Here is a 19557-nt window from a genome sequence, read left to right as displayed (position 1 = left end):
GCGTGTGAAAATGATACATAAGAAAGTGGATGTGTCAGGGGAGTGAAGTGTGGCTTTGAGCGAGCCATTAAAGATGAAAAGGAGTAGAAGAGGAGGAGGAGGAGGAAGGAGAGAGCGGAAGAAGAAGAGAGAAGGAGCAAAAGCAAGAGCAGGTGCAGGATGAGGAGGAGGGTGATGGGGAGGAGGAGGAGGAGGAGACGAGGAGGAGGAAGAGGAGACGATGAGGAGGAAGAGAAGGGCTATTCTGTTACTGTTTGTAGAGCAGAGATAAAACATTGAACTCATAAGACTCTCTCTCTCTCTCTCTCTCTCTCTCTCTCTCTCTCTCTCCTTCCTCTCATTACCCAGCTCTCACACGAACACTCTCTCTCTCTCTCTCTCTCTCTCTCTCTCTCTCTCTCTCTCTCTCTCTCTCTCTCTCTCTCTCTCTCTCTCTCTCTCTCTCTCTCTCTCTCTCTCTCTCTCTCTCTCTCTCTCTCTCTCTCTCTCTCTCTCTCTCTCTCTCTCTCTCTCTCCCTCTCTCTCTTGTAATTAACGTAAGCAGGCGTAGCATCTAATCCCACTAATAATATCCTGCTGCTGATCCCCCTGCTTCCTCTACCTCTCTCTCCACCCCATCCTCTCATCCTTCTCGTCCTCATATACTGCCATCCTGTTCTCTCTTCGTCCTTCCTCCTTGTTCAGTTGTCCTCATTTCCTCCTCGTTGTATCCATTCCTCCAGTTGTTTTCGCTTCTCTTGCTTCTCCGTCTTCTCACTGTGTTGTCCTCTTCATCCTCCTCCTCCTGCTCATCTTCATTCTTGTAGCTCGCAGCATCCAATTCCTCTCGTTTTTCTCCTCCTCCGTCTTCAGTTCCCATCATTTCCTCGTAGTTGTTTCCATTCCTCGCAGTGCTCTGTCTCATTATGTTCCTTCTCCTCTTCCTCCTTCTCTTATTCCTCTTTCTCGGTCTTCTCCTTCTCCTCCTCCTCCTCCTCCTCCTCCTCAACCTCCTTCTGCTTCTTCTTCTCCTCATTCTCTTGTTTCTCTCCTATCTATTGCTCCTACTTCTATTTTTACCCAGCAATCTTCTTTTTCTTCGATTCTTGTTTATTGTTAATCGTATCCATCCTTCTCTGTGTTTCTTTATCATACTTCTTATCTTTATGCTCCTTTCCATCCAGGTTTTATAATTTCTCTCTCCCTTTTTTTCCCTATCTAAATATATCATGTAAGTCTGACCAGTTTATCCTGATGCAGCTCATCCTTTTACCTACTCCTCAATCTCATTCTACTCTTTCTGATCCCTCCTCATCGTCATCCTTATATTCCGCATCCTCCAAATGTCTCGTATATTCAGTCCATCCTCTTCTGTTCCCTTCGTTTCCTGTCCAGTCCTCCTTCACTTCCTGCCTGCCCTACCAGCAGCTGTTGACTCTAGTGAAGGTGTATTTGTCTTCTACGTGGCCTCGGAGCCCTCTCGCCGTGTGTCTTAGCGGGAGGTGCTGTAAACAATAGGGGCAAGGCTCCACGTGGGTCCCTCCCGGCCCTCCTTCCCGTGGGGACTCATTAAGGAGGTAAGAGGGCCGGCAGCGTTGAGTAGAGACGGATTTGAGATGCAGGGGAAAAGAGCGGAGAAAAATGGATGGCTTTGCTGTTGGGCATCTGTTGAGGTTGTTTTGTTTTTGTTAGTGCTGGTGTTCGTGTTGGCTGTGTTCGTGCGAGGTGCGAAGTATCATGTGTCAGTTACCTTTTTGTTTTAGTTTATTTATTGCTGGTGTTGGTTGACTGTAATAGATGTGGGAATCGTGGTGAATTGTGAAATAGTATGGATAGTGATGAAACTTTTGCCTGCTGTGGACGTATTAGTCGTCTGTAGTTGAAGTAATATTAGTCTTAGTAGTAGTAGTAGTAGTAGTCGGTTTTGTAGTTGTAGTATTAGCAGAATTATTTTTATTACGGTAGTTGATGCAGTTGTTGTTTGCTTACCTATGTTGTTTTTGTTGTTGTTGTTGTTGTTGTTGTTGTTTGTGAAGCCGCATCACGTGTCGTTCCATTAGCGTGAGGATAAATATTGGGCATTTATCTTCCCGTAACAGGTTGTGTAAACTCGACATCGCCCAGCGCCACTCCCATCGTGTTTGGTCAGGCAAATAAACAGTAATTTATTGTGTACTTATGAGCGACGCGGACTCCCACACTTACTTATTGACTTTTTCACTTCATAAACTCTGCTTTTGGATTATACTCGGTTCTAATTTCATGAGCCATTTTATTCCTCTCAGTAACATGTTTTCTGCTTCACTGGTAAATATAAACTTGTTATTTTCCGCTTCTTTTCACGGTATAAAACTCGCGTGTAATTTCGGTTTCATTAATTATTTTATTGTAAGACCTTTCCCCGCTGGCTGGCATGTGATATCATAGAGGATAAAACGAATAATTCGGGATATATTCCTACCACATTCTTTTCCAATATTGTTCGGCGCTCCAACCTTCCGTATCGCTAAAGAATATTCCAGCGTGTTAAGCTGCACAAATATCCCTTCAACACGCGCGCGAGAGCGTACACACACACACACACACACACACACACACACACACACACACACACACACACACACACACACACACACACACACACACACACACACACACACATACACACACACAAAGCATCAAAATATTAGAGTGATTAAGTTCCCTTTGATGCAATAAAAGGAAAGTTAATGCTTGGCCTCCATTCATAATTGTTTGTCTCACTTTTGACATTCAGGACAAAAAGCTTCTCGTTTTTTTTGCATCTGCTTTTAATCAGTCTGTTTGTTTTCCCCCGAGTGCTCTTCACGTATATATCTGTTTTATTCGTGACCTCTTTTGTTTATTTTTCCGGGTATTTGTTCGTTTGGGTGTCACCGCTTTTGCTTTGCGTATTTGTTTCCTGTGTTTGTTAGTTTGTCTCTCCATCATCCTGTCAGTTTGTACCGCCTTTCTGTTTGTTTACTTTTGTTGGTTCGTTTGTCACTTTGTTTCATCTGTTAGTCTGTCAGCTTACTTTGTCTATAAGTTTGTCCGCCAATATGTGTTAAGGTTTTTTGTAAGCTACCAGTAATGTGCATAAATCTCTTAAGGGGGTAGTAAGGGGGGTGGGATCGGTCAAAATATCGAAAAATGCGTTGAGTCGCGAGCCCCTGCGCGCCTGCCAGACATGTGACGCATTTACATGGCGGTTTTACGCAGTTAAATACCAGTCGTCAAACGCTCAGTCAGCTGAGGTTTGGAAAATCTACTGTTTACCTTCATATCTCTGTTATTTATTGCTTTATTTGAGTGAGTTTTTTTTTTTCTTTTTGCTGTATTCTCCAGGCCGCGCTGGGCACTGTTGAAAGTGGACTGTGGACGTCACGTTCTTCTCATTCTCAGTGACCGGAGAACAGTCGAGAGTGATGGTACGCTGAGCTTTCGTCCCCATTTCTCCCTTGTATTTCCAATTATTTGGTCACAATGCCTCCCAAGAAAATAACTGCACTCCGGAAAGCTCAAGGAGAGCGTCTACAACAATTCTGGAAGAGGAGGGGAGTAGACAGTGGTGCTGCGGGGAGCGGCGTGTGTGTGCACCCCGCACCCCCACCTGATATGATGCCGGAGGAGGGAGTAAACAAACCTCATAAGACTCCACTCTAAAAGTCAAGTTTGCTGGGTGTGACAAAGTACTCTTCTCTACCATCGTCACTGTCATGCAACATAACCTCAGTTATGAGGAGGGGTCTGTATTTGCTGCTCTTGGTTTGACAAAGACTCTGCATTCCTTGCAAAGAGAAAGAAAGTTTGAGTTTGATAGAACAAGTCCAAGGGTGCACAGGAAGCCAAAAAGAGGAAGATGCCAGAAGAAAAGTTCGGATTATGAAGCTGGCGCTTTCTAACATTCAATCCTAGCAACAAAGAAGTTTGGGTTGCTCCCAAATAGTGGTAATTAACCACATGCAATATTTTTTGTATTACTTGTAGATGGATGGAAGTTGCCCAGTTTGTAGGGGGAATGTTTAACAACAGCTATAAATAAATTGGAACTAAAACTTGAAGACATTTTTCAAAAATGTTTTCAACTAAATATTTGTGATCTATTGTAAGGAGTAAGCACACACAATTTGATTATTTTTGAAGCATTAGTGCTCGAGATCTATCCAATTGAAAAATGGCCCCAAAACCAAAATATATATTTTTTTTTATAAAGTTCATGTAAACCTTGCACAGTCATTCCCGATAGTATCACTGTAATTCCTTGCATTTCTGCATTTTTCGATTTTTTGACCAGGAGCCACCCCCCACCCCCCTTACTACCCCTTTAACGTAACGTCTCCACCCGGTTTGTTTGCTTTTTCGTATTTTATGTATTTGTAAGGGATTAGTCTTGTCCATCAACCTGTTAACGTATTTTTTCCGCCAGTTTTGTTTGCCTTCAAGTATTTCATGAATTTGTAAAGGATTAGTATTGTCTGTCAACCTGTTAACGTATTTCCTCCGTCTGTTTTATTTGTCTTCCTCTTATTTAAGGTTTTGTAAGAGATTAGTCTTACCTGTCAACTTGTTAGCCTATCTTCTCCGCCTGTTTTGTTTGCCCTCCTCTTATTCCTTCCTTGCATCTGTAGCCCCTGCCTTCTCACCCCCTCCTGCGTTTCAATCAGAGTTGGTTAAGCGAGCCGCTGCCTCACGGATTGGAGGGATCGACCACCAGCAGATACGGAAAAAATATTGTCCATTATTTTTACCCTCACGAGCTCTGGGTAAAAACACTGATTACTAAAAAAAAAAATAGTTTGTAAAAAAGCAGCTGACGCGCGCCCCTTTAGGCTGACGCTAGAGCAAATCATTATCATAGTTATTGGGACCAGACAGCGGGAAAACACTCCGGTCTGTTTGCTTGTTTGGAATATAAAGTCTCTGTTTGCCCGGTTTGTTTGTTTTTTCTACTCGTATGAAAACATCTATCAGTATACTCGCTGGAAAGTGCGCTCACTCACACGCACACACACAACCCCCCCCCCCCCCCCACACACACACTAAATATAAATATGTATATTTGCTTTCCTTTCCCTATGTTTCTATCTCTGTCTCTCAGTCTGATACACGCACAACCACTACGCATTTATGAATATTTGTTTCTTTATCTTCAGCGCATAGAGAGAGTCTATTTATGTCTTTCTCTCAGTCCCATTAATGATTTTATTGTAAGACCTTTCCCCGCTGGCTGGCATGTGATATCATAGAGGATAAAACGAATATTTCGGGATACATTCCTACCACATTCTTTTCCAATATTGCTCGGCACTCCAACCTTCCGTATCGTTAAAGAATATTCCAGCCGTGTGACTCTCCAAATCAGTACACACTCGCGAGAACAAACACTCACTAAATACACTTTCCACCTCTTTGTCTCACGGTCTCTGTTTATTTGCTTGCTTCCTTGTCTCTTTGTTTCTATTTATGTTAGTCTCCCTGCATGAATATCAAGACGCGCACACAGTCTCCCAAAGTAAACTAAATTACCTTAGCATGATTATTACACTGGATATCTCTCTGCCTGTCAGCTCAGGCATTTCCGTTTGTCTGTGTCGTGTATCTGGGTGTCTGAATATTTGATTGTTTGTCTCTCACTCTATCTGAATGTCTGCCTCAATCTCACGCACCAGCGCGGCACACACTAAAAACAATACCTACTGGCATGCAAATGATTCAATAACCGAACATGCGAAGCACCTGCCGATGGCTTTATTTGAATGTTAATGAGAAAAGTGCGGGACGTTGTGAGGTGGGGCTGAATGGCGCAGATATGAGGCTGTGAGGGGAGAGGGAAGGAGAGAGGGAGGAAAGGATGAAGGGTGTGGGGAAGAGGGAAAGATGAATGGGGGAGGGGAGTGTATGGGGTGTGGGAGAGAGGGATGAATGAATGGGGCGGTTTCGTGTGCGTGTGTGTGTGTGTGTGTGTGTGTGTGTGTGTGTGTGTGTGTGTGTGTGTGTGTGTGTGTGTGTGTGTGTGTGTGTATGTGTGCGTGTGCGTGTATCTCAAGGTCGCATGTCCGTCCATCACGCTCGTTTCCCGTCCTTGTTTATTGACAAGCACGAACATCCACTCCCAAAGGAAATGTGGATCTGCATACGGTGTGGAATATATATATACGTACGGCCGTCTCTCTCTCTCTCTCTCTCTCTCTCTCTCTCTCTCTTTTATTCTCCATCCTGAACATCCTATCATAATTTCCGTGGTCTCCTTTTCCCCCTCGTAACACGCCTTGACGGATCCCCTTAAGGAGGTGACGCAAGTCTCGCCGCGCGCCGCCAATTCAAGTCTTCTCAAATTTCACAGCTTTCTGCCCCAAACTTCCCGAGGCCTCGAGTCACACCTCACCACTTTGGAAATTTCGGAAGGCAGAGGCGATCTTTATTCTCCTCCGCTTGTACGTTGCGGTAAACACACACACACACACACACACACACACACACACACACACACACACACACACTCACACGCATACATACATACGTACATACATACATACATACATACATACTCAGAATTTCAGACACTCTCTCTCTCTCTCTCTCTCTCTCTCTCTCTCTCTCTCTCTCTCTCTCTCTCTCTCTCTCTCTCTCTCTCTCTCTCTCTCTCTCTCTCTCTCTCTCTCTCTCTCTCTCTCTCTCTCAAACTTTTTTTCGTACGATATTTTTTTATCTTATTTTAGGACACGCTTCGACGTTATAAGCTCTTGTTTGTGGAGGTTTACTTTTCTTCTTATAAGTATTTGGTGTATTACTTTTAACACGTCTTGTATTTTTAGAATGGCTTCGAGTCTTCTCACGCTCTGCTTCCATTTCTTCGTTATTATTTTTACAATATGCGTCGGCTTCATATTTTACATTTTGAAGAGCGCTTACCTTTCAGTATCGCGTTCACTTAAGTACAGTGAACGTGATCCAACCATTTCTCCGGAGCTCCCTACGTTAATCTGATATCACCACTCATGCATAAACACACAGAGACATTCATAAGCGAGCATCTTCAGTAACAACCACATTAAATCATCAATAACACATTCATCATAATTTAGCAGCATAAACACCTGAGCCCACGCGGACACACACTGGAGAAAAAGAAGAAGGATAAAAAAGGAGGAGCATACGAAGGAGTCCAAAGAGGAAAAGAAGAATATTTTTTTTGTCGAGTGTTTTGCGTGGCTGTTTCTAAATCAAATACACACACACACACACACACACACACACACACACACACACACACACACACACACACACACACACACACACACACACACACACACACACACACACACACACACCAGTTTTAATATGAGCCACGTCGATAATACCCGTCAGATCCACACAATATATAGTCACAGCACCAAAACAAATTCCCTTTTCTCACTAGCACCATTTTTTTCCTAACACTTCTCCTTTCAGCCTCGTAACACCACTTCATTTCTCACAAGGAACATTTTATTAACTCTTTCCTTCCCTCAATATCCTAATTTCTTCTTATTCCTTACACGTACCATTTTCCCTTATCCTCTTCTCCCGACATTTTATTTCTCCTCATTTCTTACATGTATCAATCATATTTATTATCCTGATCTCCAGCATCTATATATTTTGTCACTCCTCACAAGTACCTTCTGTCTCCCTTTTTCCTCTTTCCCAAAACACTCTAATTGCTTATCTTTCTTCACCAGTACATTTTTCGACCTTTCACTCTCTCCTCCAACATTTCTATTTTTTCTCTTTCCTCAAAAGTGCAATTTAATCTTCATCCCTTCCACCTTCTCCCAGGATCCTTATTACTCCTTTAGTCTTCATTAGCATCATGTTTCTTACCTGGCGCCCATAACACCTCAACGGTACATTTTTCTCTCTTCCACCTCCGAAGGTTCTAATATCTAATAACTCTTCATTCCTCTCAAACACGTTCTCCCTTACCTGGCGTCCGTGATGGTGAGTCTGGAGTGGGTCCGTGTGCCCTCCACCTTGGTCATCACGCTCAGACGGTTCCTGCTGCCGTCGTAGTTGACCATCTTTTCCCCGTGGTACCAGAACACGAAGGGAGGCTTGCCCTGCTTCGGGGGCGGGGAGAGGGGCGTCAGCAAGGGAGTAATGAGAAAAGGTGGTGGGGAAGTGCGTGTGTGTGAGAGAGAGAGAGAGAGAGAGAGAGAGAGAGACAGAGACAGAGACAGAGACAGACGAGACGAGACGAGACGAGACGAGACGAGACGAGACGAGACGAGACGAGACAGAGAGAGAGAGAGAGAGAGAGAGAGAGAGAGAGAGAGAGAGAGAGAGAGAGATTGATAGACAGATAAATAGATACAGATATTGATAGACAGATATAGATTGATAAATAGATAGATAAATAGATAGATAGATAGATATCTTTCATATAAAAATAATGTATACAAAGATTATACTTTTGAAAATATTCTGAAAAATACATTAGCTTGACAGACACAGTCAAACATACATACATAACATTGAAACAGATAGAACGGAAAAAAAACACAAGCACGTTAAAAGTTTCTGGTAATTATTGTGCAAAATTAGCTTCATAAGTTCTCTTGTTGTTTTATATGAACTTTTAATTAAACGCAACCACTTAGACGCCCATACACACACACACACACACACACACACACACACACACACACACAGGTACACATACACACCTGCTGGATGACGCACACGAGGGTGATGGTGTCCCCCTCCTGCACGTGTAGTTCCAGCGGGCCGAGGATGGCGGCGCGTGGGTGGTTGACGTGCAGGTTAACAAACTGCGAGAGAACACCTGTCCCCGTGTACATCTGTAATGAGAGAGAGAGAGAGAGAGAGAGAGAGAGAGAGAGAGAGAGAGAGAGAGATCATGAGTATTCACCATATAAACAGACTTACATTAGCCAAAACACATTCCAGGAACAGATGACGTGGGCATGCTGTGATTAATGGCTCCCTATCAGTCTAGAGATTGGGCAGACTAATGTAGCCGAGGCCCCGATACATTTCCCGGTGTTTGCCTCGTAAATATGGAGCGTGGCGTGCGGGGAATGCCTTATACTGCTATTAGTCTGCCGTCATTCTTCTTGTTGTGTAGCCGGTGGGCGGAGAAGTTAAGGACAGGCGCATAGGGGTGAAGGATGTACATGAGAGGGAAGGGTAACTATTAATGTTCTCCGCCTTGACCTTACACATTTATCATTTACCAGCCTTCCCATATCTCTCCTGTTTATCCCTTTACCTGTTTCATAAGCGCATTTTTAATGATCTACGTTTGTCTTTCATCGTAATCTGTTATATTTATACTTTTACTTGTCAGTCTATCACTTAAATCGTAAAATATAATATATATCTCAATTTTGCGTTTGTTTTGTCTTCTTTTTCTTTTAAATGATTGTTTTCTCCGTCTTTCCATTATACTAATACTTGACATTGTTTGTCTGGTATTTTAAGCTGTTATGTATTTCTTTTCCCGTCAATCTGTCATTTCAACCGGTAAACTGTAACACACACTCCGTTATTCACATTTGTTTGGTATTTCTACTTGTATATGATAAAAGTTTCCTGTCGTCCATCCATTTTCTCAAATTAAACAATATATGAACTTTATGACCGCAACCCTTTTATCCACGAACAAACTCCGTAATATTAGCTTTCAGCCATGGAGGATATGGTTTAATACATCGATAGTGAATGGCTGCGGCTGTGGACTTCTTATATTTATGGCTTCCTGGCGCCTCTTCGGTCCACCCTAAGTAAAACCCTCCATAACCCGGATATAGATTGTTATTTACGGCAAAACTCGACCTTCCTCGTGTGTGTTTACCTCGGAATTAATATTACCTGAGCCGTGTGCGTGTGTTGCCTTGCGTGACTGGAGGTGTTGAGCTCAGTATGTGTGTGTGTGTGTGTGTGTCTGTGTGTGTGTGTGTGTGTGTGTGTGTGTGTGTGTGTGTGTGTGTGTGTGTGTGTGTGTGTGTGTGTTCATTCGCTTCATTACGCCATGTGTATTAAGTCCTCAACATTTATCAAGCTCACTTTTGATTAACAACCTTTTATTTTGTCTTTTTCTAATGTTATTCCACTTTTTTATTTTCCTTCCCCATTGCCTCACTTCATAAATTTCATCCATATTCCGGGTATTTACCTTCATGTTATCTCCTCTTCCTCCTGTTGCTGATTCCGGTTTTTCCCTCATTCGTATCTCTTCCCCTCTCCATAAATCCCTCTCCTTCCCTCAGCATCATCCTCGCCGCCTCTTTTATCTTCTCTTTGTGGTGTGAACAGTGACGAAAGGACTCACGCACGCCACACACACACACACACACACACACACACACACACACACACACACACACACACACACACACACACACACACACACACACACACACACACACACACACACACACACACACACACACACACACACACACACACACACACACGGCCCGGTAGCTCAGTGGTTAGAGCGTCTGCCTCACAATCAGAAGGACCGGGCTCGATTCCCCGACCGGGTGAAGATAAGTTGGGTTTATCTTCTTTCACGTGTAGCCCCTGTTCACCTAGCAGTGAGTAGGTACGCGACGTAAGGCGAGGAGTTGTGACCTCGTTGTCGCGGTGTGTTGTGTGTGAGTGGTCTCAGTCCTACCCAAAAATCGGTACTACGAGCTCTGTGCTCCTCCATAGGGGAACGGCTGGCTGTCTCGAGAGAGACCCGCAGTAGACCAAGATGTGAATTACACACACACACACACACACACACACACACACACACACACACACACACACACACACACACACACACACACACACACACACACACACACACACACACACACACACACACACACACACACACACACACACACACACACACACACACACACACACACACACACACACACACACACACACACACACACACACACACACACACACACACACACACACACACACACACACACACACACACACACACACACACACACACACACACACACACACACACACACACACACACACACACACACACACACACACACACACACACACACACACACACACACACACACACACACACACACACACACACACACACACACACACACACACACACACACAATCTCTCAACAAATCCCGCCATTGTCATGCAAGGAAGGGAAACACGTGAATGGGAAAGGCTCTTTTATGAACGAGTATTTTTCATGTATTTTTTTCTGGTTTTCCACTAATGCATTATATATTCATATAATTTAACCTTTTCTCATAAGGCACATAATTTTCAAAGTAATAATTTATCTTAGCCGATTCTTGGGTCATTTTTTAGTTTATTTTGTTATATATATATATATATATATATATATATATATATATATATATATATATATATATATATATATATATATATATATATATATATATATATATATATATATATATATATATATATATATATATATACCTAACAGGTGTCTTATTAAATCAGCTAATAATTAGTTGCTCAGTATTTTCAGTTTTCTGTTGTGTGTGTGCATTTGTTTTGCTCCATAGCGAAAAACTGTTCGTTTCCGTAATGTAATCTACTTTTTTTTATATTAGGAAAGCACATAATAAAAATCACCTCACGGCCACTCATTTCCCAAGGAGTACACTCGCTTCATTTGAATTGCATGGCATGGCTCACGGGAGACGTGGTGGGATGGAAAACGTGACTGTCATTCAAACTTTGAGGCATGAATATTGAAGGCCAGACGCCGGGAATAGTTTTTTTGCGCCACGCCCCATAACTCTGCGGCTGCAGCTCTATTTTTGTTTGTTTATCTGTTTATCATTATATTTTGGTTGTTATATTTTCTCCCGTTATGTACTTTACTCTTTTAATTCTTGCTCTACTTTTGTGAATGTAAGTTCCCTTATTCTCGTTTCTTGATACAATAAAAGAATATATTATCTATTGTGGTAGCAGTTGTAATAATAATAATAATAATAATAATAATAATAATAATAATAATAATAATAATAATAATAATAATAATAATAATAATAATAATAATAATAATAATAATAATAATAATAATAATAATAATAATAATAATAATAATAATTATAATAATAATAATAATAATAATAATAATAATAATAATAATAATAATAATAATAATAATAATAATAATAATAATGCCGAGAGCAGCACTTATATGAAAATTATAACAAAAATACAAAAGCTAAGCCAAATAATTAAATTATTTTTTTTTTATAAGGCTGATATTTCATGCAAAACTCTGCGGACCTGCCTATTGACGTTTCACTATCTCCCGATAGCTTATTAGTATGTTCCTTTTTGTTTCGTCTTAATTCCTTTGCTCCATATTGTATTTGAGGGACGTACAGACAGACAGACAGACAGACAGACAGACAAGCAGACAGAGGTAACAAGCCTTGATATACATCCTTCCCCTCGTGCGCCGTCTTTCTTTTGGCCTCATTTTCCTCGCCTTGATAAGCACCGAGACACTAATAGACGGACGCTCGCAATTAACCGCCCTATTATTTCATTGCCGCCGCCGCCACCCGCGCACAAGACAGGATGCAGCATTAAATATATTTCTCGACATGGAACTTATCACTAGGGACGTCCCCCATTATTTACGGTTTGTGAAAGCGAGTGAGACGCTGAGTACGAAATATTAGGTTATTAGTTAGTCGTGCAACCGCTTTGAGCCCCGTAATTAGTGCGCGTTGAGGTGCCGATGCAGGACAGGTGAGTGTGTGAGATGGAGGATAATTTACAGGTGCAGGTTGTGGAGGCATGAGAAATGGGGTAATGAGGCGCTGAGTTACTGTTGTCGATATTAACAGCGGCTCAGTTATGGCTCTGCCTCGCTTTAGCTCATGCGCGGCCTTGACTGGTCTTTTCCACTGTGCACGTGCCGTTCGTTTCTGGTCAAGTTTCACCTTTAAACCGCCTCATCAGTCTAAGAAAATAATATCAGTAACGGCTCTATCTTTCGGTGGGCTACATTCTGCGTCGGCATGTTTGTATTTTATATGTATAAATCCTTTTTTTCCTAGGGTAAAGAAGGCATCCTAACGGCCGAACAAAAATAAATGCTGTTTCGACAAAGGTAGCGGCTCGGGAAACCGAAAGTAGAAAGTAGATTCAGTTTCAGAGATAGCATTGTATTAGATGGGATGTAATTTCATATATTGGACTTAGATTAAAAACGCATTACTATACAGGTCAAATATTAACATTGATCGTGATTTCACCTCTTCCTCTATTCCACTTCTGTTTGCAGTTTGAAGTTTCGCTTGTGTGTGGTACTAAATAAATATTTCACTGTACATTGTACAACACTCTGTGGAGGGTAATCTTACATATATCCAAACTGCAAGATATTTTACAAATTGTAGGACTCTCTGTTTCTCTAGCCTAGTCATTGATCTCTTGGTCCTAAATCTTATAATTTCATATTCTCAAAAATCTTAATACGGTCGGAAATTTTATGAATATATATTCTTTTCCACTGGAATATTCATGGAATTTCGTGTATTTTGATTTTCTGCTCTTTCTCAGAAACTCGTATTAATTATTTTCTAACTTTTGCTTCATCGGGATTTGCTTGAAGGACAGTTCATCTTTAGGTCGAGCTTTCGCGAAGCATTGAGATTTCATATTTCTCAGAACAGAATCATCAATTGTTATTTTTTACGATTGTTATATTTTCCTCGCCTGTGCCTTCATTAATCACACACATCTGCTGCTCCGATCAATCACAGGTCGCCTCTTTGGTCTGTGCTTTGACCTGCAACACTGCACTTGTTTACAGATACCGTTCCAGGAAAACAAACTCAAAATTGTAGATTAACAACCGAAATAAGTCCATCTTTTGTCTAGACGTAGTTTGCTAAACTATAGGACCTTGGAAAGTAAAATAATACTAACACTTACTATTTTCTACGCTGATTATATAAAATCTCTTTTTAACGTGACCTTTGCCCCCCCCCCCCCCCCAAAAAAAAAGGATTCTCACCAAAAATAAAAAAGCAGGTTGACAAAGGACCATGTCACCTTGATATCTGTATACTCCGAGGCGTCACTTGACTCGTGTCCCTGCATGTCCCCTGGCCGTCTCATTAATAAATTCGCCTGAGTGCATATGTTTATATTCGCGAAGTTGATTCTCGCTTTGTTAAATTCTTGTTTTAAATGCTTATTATATAATCCAAACCGCCACTGCAAGTAAAAAATACAAATCACTTAACCCCTTCTCTGTCATATGAGTAAACCATTTTTGTGTTTGTCTGTATACGTAAAAATACTACAGACTCTTCACAACGAATCTTACTGTCCCTGTTATCTACATGTTCCGAACCGACAGCTCTCCCATGTTCCTTTTTTAGCCCCTGACAGTCTTTTAACCTCGTGAATAAGAAAAGACAACGTCAAGGTTTCACCCCTCTCGCAAAGTAGTCGGGTGTTGCTCTTCCCTAAAGTGTTACGTGGGCGCTGTGTCGCCGCTGTCGTCGCTGCTACGCTTTGCGGGGATGAAATTAGGATCAGCATTATAAAACTTCTCGGGAAATTCACGGCGCGCTTAATGTCCCGTGATATGCGTGTAAAAGTGTTGGCTTGGTCCCGCTTTATTGCGTGCGGTGTGTTGTGTGGCGTTATTAGGCTTCCTCTGTGTGTTGTGGCTTGTGTGATGAGAAAATGGCGGTTTATCGTTGTTTAAGTGGCATGTGTGAAAAGGAAATAGTGGTTTATCATTGTATATGTTAAGAAGCGTTTGTTATCTCCCGCCAAAGCGTAGCTAGTAGGTGGATAATGATTTCTACTTTCTCGGTCTGTTTACATTTGTTTGTCTAGCCGCTATCGAAACATCTAAAAACGGATTTTTATATAGTCACGAAATGCACATGAAAACATTTTTTTAAGTAAATATTAACTCTTGAGAACGCAATGACAACAACTGAATGATGGAGAATAGATTGTGAAAGCTGAATGAATGACAATGTGTGTGTGTGTGTGTGTGTGTGTGTGAGAGAGAGAGAGAGAGAAGCGCCACGGACACACAGCTGGGGCCTCCACACATGTCCTTGTCCCCAGCCTTTGCCTGTGTTCTGTGTCGCCGCCCCCGAGCCGCCGACACCGCATAATCCTCAAAGTTCCGCTTACATGGTGCGGGTCGCGTTGTGGCATGTGAACCCAACACAACAACGGCGTACACGTTCTGCCTTGACTAACAAAAGGTCAAAGGTGCGGCCAGACATTTGGTAATGCTCAGCTATTTAATGTTCCAGATGGTAGATTCCAAGGGTTAGACAAAGCTTTGAAGACCGCCTGCAACAAATGGCTCCTAACAAAAAGTGAATAAAAGAAAACCCCGTAAGATATAAATATCATGTTTAATTTCACTCACACACACACACACACACACACACACACACACACACACACACACACACACACACACACACACACACACACACACACACACACACACACACACACACACACACACACACACACACACACACACACACACATTTGTATACACATGCATATAGAAAGATAAATAGATAGACACATAGATAGATAGATAGATAGATATTCTTGAATTTGCTTCGCGCTGCGTCACCTGTCCGTAGAGCAATTCCTTTGTCTCAAGACTTTCATATTTTCAGACCTTTGAAAATGATTGGAAAGAACTGTTGAAAAAAATTGGCAGGCGGCTCGGCGGCTTCACGTGTCAGGCACTTGAAACTCTTGTTCGGGCGATCCAATTTAACGCAGCATTTTTCACCTCGTGTCGCGCCGCCCAGCGACAAAGGCAACATTGCGTGACGGGACCCTCGCCGGCTTTACAGGGCGGAGTGCCGCTCAGGCGCTTGTGTAAAGATGGTGGACAAGAGTGGCCTTTTCATTGCAGAGTAACGGCGCTGCCCTGTTATGTTTGCTTCATCCGCCTTAAAGGCAGATCCTACGTTCTTGTTGTTGCTGACCTGCGTCAGTGTCATTAATTTTTTCTGCGTGGAGGCGGCGGTGCGAGCGTCACAAGGTGAGTGTTGGGCAGGCTGCGGCGTGGGTGGACAGCAGTGGCCTCGTTCCATTATACAGTATATATGCTGTACTTTTATCTTTTCGTTTGACACGCAAAGAGTTTTTATCGGTCTCCATTTATGTAGAAGTCACTTTTTCACGCTTGCGAATATGTCCGCTTTAATCTCTAAATTAAATACTACCTGTGATGAAATATGAAGGGCATTTTCATAAGCGATCTTTCATTTTTGCTTGAATAAATTATTCAGACCAACGTCATTTTCTGTCAAACACTCGTCACTCTTGTTATTAGACCGTCATGCTATTTCACCTTTTTTTTCTTCCTTGTTTTTAAATCACTGCTCTGTTTTCAGCCTTGCTTTCACACGCTTTAAATGCTAACTGATATTTTATTTTTCGACTTCATAAGATCTCTACTGCAGCGCCATAGTAGTAGTCAGTCAGAGGGTGAGGGGCGGCCAGAACACCAAGGCAGGTAAAAAGGAAGTAGAGAGCACCACTTCCACCGAGACAGGTCAGGGACGGCGGGAGAAAGTGGGATAAAAAGTCATAACGATGTAACAAGATAAGTCGTCGACCTGCGGTGCTCGAGGCAAGTCCATAAATATGAGATAACACGAGCCGTTTACAAGTGGATTACGTTGGGAGGTTAATTCAATTAGTGTAAACAGAAAATGGTTGATTGCGGCAAGAGGGTGACATTTCCACACGAGTGTCTGCAGACGGAAAAGGATTTATGGCGTGGGAGGCCGACACTGAGCTAACATGCATAGGAATTAGATTTTGTAAAGGCGAAAAGTCCAGGTATTTCTTTTATGCGAGATGTTTATTAAAGATAAATGTGACACCAATGAATGTGGGAGCAGATTAAAGTGCCGTGGATACTTCTCGAGGAGGGAAGATGATCACCGACTAAAATGTGATTAACGTTAGTCTGACGGACACCAAGAACGCGAAGAAGTATGTGATTGTATAAATGAACGAAGCGGAACCTTTAACAGGCGTGCTGGACAGAAGAAAGTGAAGGAAAAGCCTAAATAAGTACAGATAACTTAAAGAAAAACTCAAATAAAGAAACAGAAGTAAAGTTTTTAAAGTTTGAAGTACTTTTCCTGACCGAGCACTCCCTGGAATTCAGGTTTGTAAGAATAATATTTCTTTCGGCAAAAGGTTAGGTACGGGTTAAGGAAGAAAAAAAGTAACTTTCTACGGTAGGACTTAACTTTGTTAGAGTTGTACGTTTTCTTAAAGGCTAGGACTGGAATTTGATTTTTTTTTTCTTTTCTATTACCGGACGCAACATGCTACATTCATTTTTTCTTTCGTTTTTATTTAGCCATTATTGTGCCTCCTATATAAAAAAAAAAAGGACAGTGGGATTGCATGGAAGAAACTCTAATGGAAGCGAATAAGTGTTATAATATACGGCTGAGGGGGGAGGGAAGTGACACCCTCACACTCGTCATGAAGTCGTTTTACAAGATACAAAAGATTTCAAAGTTAAATGGTCTGCACAAGAAGGTACACCTCGATAACACGTCGGGAATGAGTTTTATGAGAAAGATAAGTCTCGATAACACCTCAGATATGAGTTTTATGAGAATTTAAGTGTATCTTTTTTCAAGGTTAAATCGACCTCTGTGGTAGAAAGCCTTATATAAGTGAGAGTCTGGAACGTTGCTAGGGCTACAGAGAATCAAGAGTCTCCTATAACGCTCGTTGGTAATAAGATTTGTAAGAATGATTAAGTTTGTGGATGGTCAATAAAAAGAGCCCAATCGTATTTTTTTTTATCTTAGACTGACCTGTGCGATTAACAGCCTGTTCTCGGGGAGGGGCGGGACGGCTGAAAAGGTTACATGAGAACAAGACACCCGCTCACCTGACATTCGTAGGTCCCGTTGTCCCGCTCCTCGGCGTACTTGATCTGCAGCGTCCAGTCGTCGGAGCCCTCGGGGTGCAGCACGCTGAAGCGCATGTCCGTCGTGTAGGTGTAGACGCCCGTGGTGAGGATGTGGAAGTCCGTCCGTCTGATCCAGGACACTTGTAGCAGCAGAAAAGCCTGGTGGGAGGGAAGGCAAAGGAGGGATTAGAAGGTTATTATATATGTTAAAAGAATAAAAACCTAGAAGAAATGAAGGAAGGAATTAAGGAAAGAGTTAGTCTACCCTATCCAGGACATTTATAGCAGCAGAAGAACCTAGTGGAGGGGAAGACAAAGGAGAAATTAGTGTCATTACATGTCTTGAAAGTAAAAAATTCTGGTAAAAGGAAAAGGGTGGAAGAAATTATTGGCTGATGAATTAAGGACAGAGTTTGTCCATCTTTTCCAGGGCACTTACAGCAGCAATAGAGCCTGGGAGAGGGAAGACTTAGGAGAAATTATTTTTTCATCTCTCTTGAGAATAAAAAAAAGCCTAGAGGATGGAAAGTGATGGCAGAAGTAATTATCTCATAAATTAAGCACAGAGCCAGTCCACCTTATCTACAACAGCTAGTTGAGAGAGGAAAGGCAGAAGAAAAAGAGACAGGTATAGGAATTAAGGGTTTTATTATAGCGTAAAGGAGACAGATGAAGGTCTGAATTATTTACCATTATAAATACCCACCACACGCTACTCTATTTAAAAAGAAGAGGGAGAAAAATATTGACACACCCATAATTAATTATTGTAAAACTCTACTCTTGAAAGGCGGAAGGAAATAAAGGAAAGCGACGAAAGGCGGAAGGAAATAAAGGAAAGCGTCGCATGTAATAACGATAAAAAAAAGTAACTCCACCTTTTCCAGAATACTTTTAGCTGAACGAATTATTTATTGAAGGGAAGCGATGGAAGAGAAGGAAGGTCATCACATTGGAGGTCAAATAAAAAAGGGAAAGTCAAAAGAGCCAATACAATAAATACAAGACATTTTTTTATTACAACGAAGGAGACAGCTCAAGAGCACAAAAAAAGAAAACAATAATAAAAAAAAAACGCTACTTGCTGCACCTAAAAAGAGTTAGAGGATTGGCCGAAAGAGGGGTCAATTTCGGGAGGAGAGGTGTCCAGTCGTATGAACACACTGAACACACAAAGAAGAATTATAAACGTGAAAATGATAGTAAGGAGCTACACGTCATTTGGGTAATTTGTAAATATTCCCTTAAAAAAAATGAGTAGATAAAACTGATTACTCATACTTTGTGCGTCAACCTCCGAACACACAGAAGGAAAAAATATAGAAGCAATAAGAAAAACATACAACTATCAGTCTGAGGGCTGTGGGATGTCACGGAACCATAATTGAAAAGTTAATCAGTAATGGGAGGTTTTAGGAACAGGAGAGAAGGGCTTCGGGGAGCAATAACAAAGCAGCCCCCCCCTCTCCCCCACCCCCTCCCCTCACCCCTATCCGCCCACCCAGGCCAGCGTTACTTTAGAGAGGCAAGCAAGTCCAAAAGTTGGTAATGTGTGAAA

At 41.9% G+C, this 19557-nt stretch overlaps 1 protein-coding gene across 1 annotated transcript in view; it reads right to left on the bottom strand.

The window, feature by feature from the left end:
* LOC127003285 (lachesin-like) overlaps nt 1–18185 on the bottom strand; it is a gene marked incomplete at its 5' end in the record, with an annotated part of 25930 nt that extends 7745 nt beyond the window's left edge. Inside the window, 3 exons of the mRNA XM_050869747.1 lie at nt 7966–8102; nt 8706–8840; nt 17979–18185. Coding sequence (XP_050725704.1) covers nt 7966–8102; nt 8706–8840; nt 17979–18185 — 479 coding nt within the window. The remainder of the gene's footprint in view (nt 1–7965; nt 8103–8705; nt 8841–17978) is intronic.
* Nucleotides 18186–19557: the final 1372 nt, after the last annotated feature.

Source organism: Eriocheir sinensis, chromosome 25, assembly GCF_024679095.1.
Source record: "Eriocheir sinensis breed Jianghai 21 chromosome 25, ASM2467909v1, whole genome shotgun sequence".
In the NCBI taxonomy this organism is placed as follows: Eukaryota; Metazoa; Arthropoda; class Malacostraca; order Decapoda; family Varunidae; genus Eriocheir; species Eriocheir sinensis.
Note: the sequence above shows the minus strand (reverse complement) of the source record. Positions and strands in the feature narration are given on the sequence as shown.